General features: G+C 41.8%; 2 gene segments (V, D, J or C); both read right to left on the reverse strand.

The window, feature by feature from the left end:
* Nucleotides 1-9,651, reverse strand: part of LOC105521985 — a 268,074-nt gene that overhangs the window by 123,376 nt on the left and 135,047 nt on the right.
* The window catches only part of LOC105521983, a 659,966-nt gene that overhangs the window by 95,957 nt on the left and 554,358 nt on the right, over nt 1-9,651 (reverse strand). The window contains 1 exon segment of the V gene segment in view: nt 7,285-7,289. Within this exon segment, the coding sequence occupies nt 7,285-7,289 (5 nt within the window).

The raw sequence follows: 9,651 nt of genomic DNA on the forward strand, positions 1-9,651 counted from the left end.
TCTCGCCACCCCTTTTTCTTTCGCCGTCCACCCCAAAACTTTTTCCCCACCATTCTTCCCCCACCAACTTTTCGCAAAGCCCTCTCCACTCTACCGCTCACCACCATCTTTTCCCGTCTCCCTGGCCACCCTCTTTCCCCCACCGCGCTCTCATCACCCTCTTTTGCTCCTGCAGCCACCCAAAAACATTTTCCCCCATCTTTTTCCAAAGCTTTCTCCCCACTCCTGCTGCTCACCACCCTCTTTTCCCCCTCCATCTACCCAAAAACTTATTTTCCCACCATCTTCTTCCCCACCCTCTGTCTGCAACGCCTTCTCCTGCTCGCCGCCCTTTTTTTCCCTTTGACACTCACCACTCTCTTTACCCCTTCATTTACCCCAAAACTATTTTCTCCCCTCCTACCTCTTCAGCTGCGCTGCCATCTCCGTGGCAGCCACCAACCGCAGCGAGGCGAGGTGCGCTGTCACAGGCCCCAGCCTCCAACGTGGGGCACGTTGCTCTCCCATCTCCTCATCCTCTAGCCGGACAGGAGCTCTCCCTGCCGGCAGCCCTCCTATCGCTCCCAGGACGCTGCAGTCTCGGTAGCTGCCACCTACCACAGCGAGGCGAGGCGTGAGCAGAGCCACAGTGCCCGTGGGCTCCAGCCTCCAGCGTGTAGTATGCGGCTTCCTAAGCTAGCATGGAACAGCTCGGCGGGCATACGCAGGAAAGCATGGAGTGGCCTCACTCCCCCCCTCAGCAGGCGTCCTATATTGATATTACGCAATGGGGTTCCTGGACTACGTTCTGATTGCATGAGAGAAAAACCTCCAGGCCTACTCTGATTGGACTTTATTTTCATGCTCTGATTGGTTGTCCTGATGCTTGCTCTCATCCAATCAGAACATGATAGTAAAGTCCAATCCAGCTTGAGTTAATTTTTTATAAGGTGTAAAGAAGAGGTCTAGTTTCAGTTTTCCGCATACGACTGGCCAGTTTTCCCAGCACCATTTAATGAATAGAAGATCCTTTCTCCATTGTTTGTTTTTTGTCAGGTTTGTCAAAGATCCGATGGTTGCAGATGCGTGGTGCTATTTCTGAGGTCTCCGCTCTGTTCCATTGGTCTATATATCATCATCACTGATATCGGAGAAATGTAAATCAAAACCACAATGAGATAACATCTCATGCCAGTAGGAATTGCGATGATTAAAAAGTTGAGAAAGAATATATGGTGGCAAGGCTGTGGAGAAACAGGAATGCTTTTACACTGTTGCTGGAAATGTAAATTACTTCAACCATTGTGGAAGACAGTATGGCGATTCCTCAAGGATTTACAACCAGAAATATCCCAGCAATCCCATTACTGGGTATATACTCAAGGGAATACAAATCGTTCTACTCTAAAGACACATGCACACAGTATGTTTATTGCAGCACTGTTTACAATAGCAAAGACACGGAACCAACAGAAATGCCCATCAATGATAGACTGGATGAAGAAAATGTGGTACATATACACCATTGAATACTATGCAGCCATAAAAAGGAATGAGATCATGTCCTTTGGAGGAACATGGATGAAGCTGGCTGGAAGTCATCATCCTCAGCAAACACAGGAACAGAAAACCAAACACTGCATGTTCCTACTCATAAGTGGAGTTGAACAATGAGAATACAAGGATACAGAGAAGGGAACAACACACACCAGGGCCTGTTGAGGAATGGGGAGCGAGGGAAGAGAACTTAGAGGACGGGTCAGTAGGTGCAGAAAACCACCATGGCACACGTATACCTATGTAACAAACCTACAAGTTCTGCACATGTATCCTGCTTGTTTTTTTTTAATAAAGAACAAAAAAACAGGAAGGCCACAAAGGACCATGTATTATATGATTTCATTTATAGAAATTATCTAGCAGAAACAAATCTATAGAGATAAAAAGAATATTAGTGATTGCCAGGGATTGGGGTAGGGAGTATAGAGGCTGGCTATTAGTGGATACAGGGCTTCTTTTTGGAGTGACGCAAAGTTCTAACATTAGATTATGGTGATAGTTGCACAATCTTGTGAATACATTTAAAACCACTAAGTTTTACACTTTAAATAAGTGAATTGTATGACATATCAATTACGTATCAATAAAGCTAAATATTAAAAAAAACAACCTAATGAACAATATTGAACAAGGACTTCTGGAAAAAATATCCCAACACTGTAAAATACCTGATAAGGAGAAAGACTATGGTTTTGCAGAGGTCCAAGGGGGGAAAAGAAACACAGTCAAAGCTTTAAAGATGCTGAGATGCAGACTGTTCAAGGAGGCTGGCCAGCTTGAGATCACTTAGACCGCTGGTTCTAGCCACATCAGACCCAAATATCCACTGCGCACTTTTTTTTTGAAACAGGGTCTTACTCTGTCACCCATGCTGGAGTGCAGTGGTGCAATCAGGGCTCACTGCAGCCTTGACCTTCCAAGCTCAATGGATCCTCCCACCTCAACCTCCCAAGTAGCTGGGATTACAGGTGTGAACCACCATGCCTCACCCCCTTTCTTTAAAAACTATTGAAAATATCCTTTACTATCCTGAAATGAAATTCAGAAATCCCTTTTTTATTACATAGATATTCCAAAAGTATCTACTTCGCACAGTAACTATAATGTAATTTTTAATAAAAGAAACAAATTTCAATATGTAAATTTTCAGGCAGGACTATATTAGGACTAAAACATCTCTAAGTTGAGTCACTGAATTTCACAGCTACAAATGCTTTTCATTTGGGTATGTCATTTTGGCAACTCAGATACCACACTATCTATCATGAATGCTATCAAAATGTGATTGATTCTTCATTTACCTAAAAAGATGAATCACTCTCAGTGTGATGGTTAATTTATGTGTCAATCTGACTGCATTATGGGGTGCCCAGACATTTGGTCAAATATTACTCTGGGTGTCTCTGTGAGGGTGTTTCTGGATGAAATTAACGTTTTACTCAATGGACTGTGTAAAGCAGATTAACATCGCTAATGTGGGTGGGCTTCATCTCATCAACTGTAGACCTGAATAGAACAAAAACGCTAAGTAAGAGGGAACCCCTCCCGCCTGACTGCCGAGCTGGGTCATCTCTGCTTGCCGAACGACTCGAAGTGAAACAAACATTGGTTTTCCTTGGGTCTAAAGCCTGCTGGATCTCAGACAGAAACTCACATCGATAGCCCTCCTGCTTTTCAGGCCTTTGAACCAGACCAGAATGACACCATCAGCTCTCCCGGATCTCTAGCTTGCCAACTGCATATTTGGGGACTTTCAGCCTCCATAAATTGCATGAGTTAATTCCTTACATTAAGTATCTTTTTATATATAGAATGCCTCTGCTTTATCCAAGGGGGATATGTTTCAAGAACCCCTATGGATGCCTAAAAACGCAGACATTGCCCAACTCCATACATACTATGTATTTTCCGATACATACAGATGCTCCCCAACTTATGATGGAATAAAAACATTGTAAGTTGAAAATATCATGAGTCAAAAATGCATTTAATACATTTTACCTATTGAACATCACAGCTTAGCATAGCCTATCTTAAACACGCTCAGACTTACATTAACCTATAGGTGGACAAAAATCATCTAACACAAACCTAATTTACAATAAAGTATTGAACAGCTCATGTAATTTATTGAATACTATACATTACATCAAAACTGTAACAGTTTCATGCCATCATAAAGTTGAAAAATCTTAGGTTGAACCACAGTAAGTTGGGGACCATGTACACATACCACCTATGATGAAGTTAAATTGATACATTAGGCACAGTAGATTAACAACAATAATGAAATCATAGCTGATAAGCAATTATAACAATATGCTAGCATCACTACTCCTGCACTGTGGGTCCATTATTAAGTTAAGTAAGGGTTACAGGCACTGTCATATCAGACAGTTAATCTGATAATGAAGACTAAGGGACTAATGGGCAGGCAGCACACACAGGATGGATACATTGGACAAAGTGAGGACTCATCTTGCAGGTGTGACAGTGAGACAGCACGAGATTTCATCATGTCATTCAGAACAGTCCACAATTTAAAACTTACCAACTGTTTGTTTCAGAAATTTTTCCATTTAATATTTCCAGACCATGGATGACCATGAGGTACTCAAAGCATGGAAAGCAAAACCATAGATAAAGGGCAACTAGTGAATACTTACATTTTCTCCAGAGAAACAGAACGAATAGGATGCGTATGATACCATCATACATATTGGTTTTATATATATATATATATATATATATATATATATATATATATATATATATATATATATATATATATATATATATATATATATATATAAACATCTCTCTCTCTTTCCTACTGGAGACGTATATATACATATATCTCCTATTGGTTCTGTTTCTTGAGAGAACCAAAACTAGTGATACACTTAGTAAAACTAAGAACAAAATGAGATAATTTCCCGTCGAAGTCTAGACTAATTCCATTTCCTGAAATTTCCATTTATGCTAAAATTACATTAAAAAAATCTTTTATGTAAAATGGAATTCAGTTATAGATTCAGTCTTAAAATAGTTTTTTTAATCTACATAAATTATTCAGCAAGATATTCTAGGCCAGGTGCAGTGACTCATGCCTGTAATCTCAACACTTTGGGAGGCCCAGGTGGACAGATCACCTGAGGTCAGGAGTTCGAGAACAGCCTGGGCAACATGGTGAAGCTCTGCCTCTACTAAAAATACAAAAATTAGCCGAGCGTAGTGGCATACCTCTTAATCCCAGTTACTTGAGAGGCTGAGGCAGGAGAACTGCTTGAACTTGGGTTGCCGTGAGCTGAGATTGCACCACCTCACTCCAGCCTGGGTGACAGAGTAAGATTCGGTCTCAAAAAAAAAAAAAAAAAAGAAAGATATTCTAAAGCTGTGCTGATCATAGGAAAAGTTTATTTTACAGAACTGTCACCGTGCTAAGCCTTGAATTCCATGGGCCCTGCCTATTAAATAAACGCCTATAGCATCCGTCAACCATTGAGACAATCACAGATGTTTCCACAAATTCCTAAAATGACCCTCTGGCTCATAAAAAAACAAATTAGACTTCACCAGAAGATCCTGGGTCCCCACCTGGTCAAGGGGGAGGAATCACTGGCTGACACTCCTTCCTAGAGCCCCTCTGGAGGCCCCCAGGCAGAGACTACAGAGCGGAAGAGCTAAGGAGCACAGTTCACAGCACTTGCAGTGTCTTGGAGAAGAGGAAGTGGAGGAAATTACCACTATCTCTTCTCCAACTTTGCTCAAGGGTGTCACATCAGCACACATCACTGAAACCTCTAGTCCAGTTAAGTCAAGGTCGGGGGGGGGGTAAACAAAAAGTAGCTCTCCTCATAAAAACATTGTGGATCCTGCCTCTGTGTTCTAAGAATAATCTGAAACAACAATAGTCCATGTATGCCCCATGTATTTGCTAAAAAGTGTTTCTTAAAAACACTAATACAGATGCACCGCTCCCAAAATAACAGGGAAAGGCACTGAAGGCCTTGAGCCTCTCCCAGGCAGCAAGCACCATGTCCTGTGCAGTACCTCGTACAGTTCACTGAATCCTCACAAGAGCCTAAGTGGGTATCTCTAGATTAAGGAACTAAGGATCAGAGATTTTAAGTAAGTCTCTCCAGGTCGATTCATTCTTGAGCAACAACAGTCTGAACACAAAATCCACTTTGTTTCTGCCACTCCCTATGTCCTCCAACACACACATGACACAAGTTGGGAGTGTGAGTTTTTGATCTCAGTGAATATTTCACAACATATAAACAAACTATAACAATACTAAAACTACACAGCTCAACCTGCCCCTTCTAGATTTGTCTACTTGTCCAATATTGTCATCAGTGCTGGTATCCATTTTTTTTCTTTGAGATGAAGTCTTGCTCTTGTCCTCCAGGCTGAAGTGTGATGGGGCAATCTCGGCTCACTGCAGCCTCTGCCTCCCGGGTGCAAGTGATTCTCCTGCATCAGCCTCCCGAGTAGCTGGGATTACAGGCACCTGCTACCACGCCCGGCTACTTTTTGTATTTTTAGTAGAGACAGGGCTTCACCGTGTTGACCAGGCTGGTCTCAAAACTCCCGACCTCAGATGATCCGTCCTTGGCCTCCCAAAGTACTGGGATTACAGGCGTGAGCCACCGCACCCAGCCCATGCTGGTATTCTTAATCAAAATTTTTCATTTTGAAGGGACTAATGACCATGTTATTTAACATAAAACCTTTCTTAGAGCAGAATATTTATTGCCAGGTCTAGATCACTATGTATTAAATTAGAGCTGTAAAAGTAAAATTCTTAGTTATAATAATACTAATTGAAAGGAGGGAATGATGGATGGTCTTGAGTTGAAAGACTGCGCTCACTACCTGGGTGACGGGATCTGTACCCCAAACCTCAGCATCCTGCAACATACCCATGCAGCAAACCTGCACATGCACCCCTTGAGTCTACACTAAATTATTCAAATGTATTGAAATTACTTTATTAAACATTTATTGAAATTATTTTTAAAAACCTATTAATTTATAGATACCTATTTTTAAATTTAAAATATTTATCATAATTTTATATTAAAATATTACTTGGATGAAGACATACATCACTCTCATTAGAGAAATAAACCCTTCATTCACGAGGCTGCAATCTGGGTGGTCTGAACGCTCACTAGAATGTCCTAGTGCTCCTCAGGACAGGGTTCACAGCTCTGGGAGCTCTGCCCAAAGCTAATTACACATTCACAACCACACAGGAAGCTCCAGAGTTTCCGTTACTTCTACAAGGAGATCAAATAATTAAAACCTACTGAGGAAAACAAAGGGCTATCTCTTACCTTTCACATAAGGTAGACAGATACTATTTAAAAATCAACTCAGACTCTACTAGAAATGAAAAATATCTCGGAAGCCATTTTATAGGAAACTCTACATGCAACACCATCAACAAAAAAATATTCTTGTAGTTACAAGAGTCTACTGTGGCAGGATCCTGACTACTAAAAAGTTATGAGGCAAGTCACCGTGGGCACAACATTTATTTATCAATAAACGTTTATTCTGTGTCCAGGCAAGCCAAGCACCAATTCTCTGGGAACCTAGTCAAAAAGGGCTCAAATATATGGGCATATAAAGACTAGGATAGGCTGCCCACGGTGGCTCATGTCTGTAATCCCAGCACTTTGGGAGGCAGAGGCGGGTGGATCACTTGAGGTCAGAAGTTTGAGAACAGCCTAGCCAACGTGGTGAAACCATTTCTACCAAAAATATAAAAAATTAGCTGAGTGTGGTGGTGTGTGCCTGTTAATATCAGCTACTCAGGAGGCTGAGGCAGGAGAATCACTTGAACCCAGGAGGCAGAGGTTGCAGTGAGCCAATACCGTGCCACTGCACTCAAGCCTGGGCGACAGAGCGAGACTCCATCCAAAAAAAAAAAAAAAAAAAGACTAGGACAAAAATACCTACTTTCAAGGAGTTCACAGTCTAGAGGAAGAAACAGGACATGTAAATGAACAAAATAGGTCCCCATCCTTTATGAATCTACTTTAAAAAACAAAAAACAGGGCAAGTATATGTACAGGATATAATGCAAGCAGAAAGATCCCCAATTCTGCCTTACTTCGGGGAACAAACTAGGAGGTACACCTCAAAGGTGTGAGAGTAAACACAGGTTCAACTGAAGAACTCTAAGGACTTGGCTAGAATACAGTAGGGCTAGAATACAGAAATGTCAAAGTGAGGACTGGTCGGCAAGGGCCAGAAGACCAGTCAAGCCCTGGACTTCATGTGACACAGGATGGTAATAAAAGCCGTGCAGTCCTACAACCTGATTTGCAGTTCCTAAAGACTAACCTGGGCTGCTGTACTGAAGGTACAGAGTGCGAGGGTCAGGGATGAGAAAAGCAGAATGGATATCTCCGGTAATGTCTCTGCTCTCCCTTAATCTAAGCTTTATATTCAAAATAAAAGTACCACTCTCACTCCACAACTCCCCCAGTATCTGAAGACCACCATGGTGCTTCCCTAAATTGGCCCTTCTTCCAAGTCAGCACCACACATTCCCCATTTCAGTACCCTGTGTTCACTGGCTTCACAGTATAACAGGCACCTTGGAAGTGGGCATAGATACAAGACAGACCTGGTCTAGAAAGCACAGAGCTCAGCAAGACTATTATTTCCCTCGATCTAGACACTGAGCTGCTCCTAACTTAACCTAAGAAAAAAAAAAATCTGCTTTTCTAGGAGCTTCCAGAGGCTTATAATAAGTTCATCGTTATCTAACACTTTCAAGTCTTTTTCCACACAAACTGTTGCTATTTTTCTCTTATTTCCCTTAACTTTTTTTTTTGAGATGGAATCTCGCTTTGTCGCCAGGCTGGAGTGCAGTGGTGCAATCTTGGCTCACTGCAACCTCTGCCTCCTGGGTTCAAGCGATTCTCCTGCCTCAGCCTCCAGAGTAGCTGGGACTACAGGCATCTGCTACCATGCCCCACTAATTTTTGTACTTTTAGTAGAGACGGGATTTCACCATGTTGGCCAGGATAGTCTCCATCTCCTGACCTCATGATCCGACTGCCTCAGGCTCCCAAAGTGCTGAGATTACAGGCATGAGCCACTGCGCCCAGCCTCCCCTAACGTTTTATTTTGAAATTTTACAAACATGTAGAAATGTTGAAAAAGCTGTACAGTAAGCAACACCCCACTTCTTTCCTTTTCTTCTTAATTTTTTTTCTCGATCATAGCACACTACAGTCTGAGCTCTGCCTCAGCCTCCCAAGTAGCTGGGATTACAGGAGCACACCACCTTCCCCAGCTTTTCCTCTTCATTGCTGTGTAATCTGTATTCTAAAAAACCTAAACCTTTATCTGTTAAAATTTTTATTTGGTAAATCAACTCGTTTCCAGTCTTTAGGATACTTTTAAATTCTGACTTTGACTTGAAACCCGTTAGTCTTCCTTCTAACAAGTGCTGTCTTCAATCTAAGTCACTTGGCCACTCAGTATTCTCATCTACAATAAAAAGGAAGTTGGATTCTAAGGCATCTCTATGACACCTTCTGACTCTTGTCATGTCAGAGAATTCACATAATGATGGCGTTACAGAGGACAAAGCAATGGGAAGGCTATGTGATACACCAAAAGAATCTCTTTCAGGGTCTCCCATACAGTGAGGAGAGAACTGAACTTAAAGGTCAGGAGACCTCGGTTCAAGCTCCAGTTCTGCCATACAAGTTGTGTGACTGTGGGCAAATCACTTAATATATCTGCAAATCTGTTTCTTCTCCTATGAAAAAAGGACTGATAAAATCTAATTTACAGATTTCTTGTAAGAAATAACATGTACAAACAAACAAGAACATAACTACTTATATCCCAGTTCCAGAAGTTATTTTATCACAGATCAAAGGTCAAAGGAAAAATGATGCAACAATCCAAGGTGAGGGATAGCAACTTACTTCAGTGATTCAGAAACCCTACCCTTAGAAAAAATCCTCTCTCAAAAGCTTGTAATTGGCCGGGAGTGGTGGCTCATGCCTATAATCCCAGCACTTTGGGAGGCCAAGGAGAGCGGAGGTCAGGAGTTCGAGACCAGCCTGACCAGCA

Source organism: Colobus angolensis, unplaced genomic scaffold, assembly GCF_000951035.1.
Source record: "Colobus angolensis palliatus isolate OR3802 unplaced genomic scaffold, Cang.pa_1.0 Scaffold415, whole genome shotgun sequence".
Classification (NCBI taxonomy): Eukaryota; Metazoa; Chordata; class Mammalia; order Primates; family Cercopithecidae; genus Colobus; species Colobus angolensis.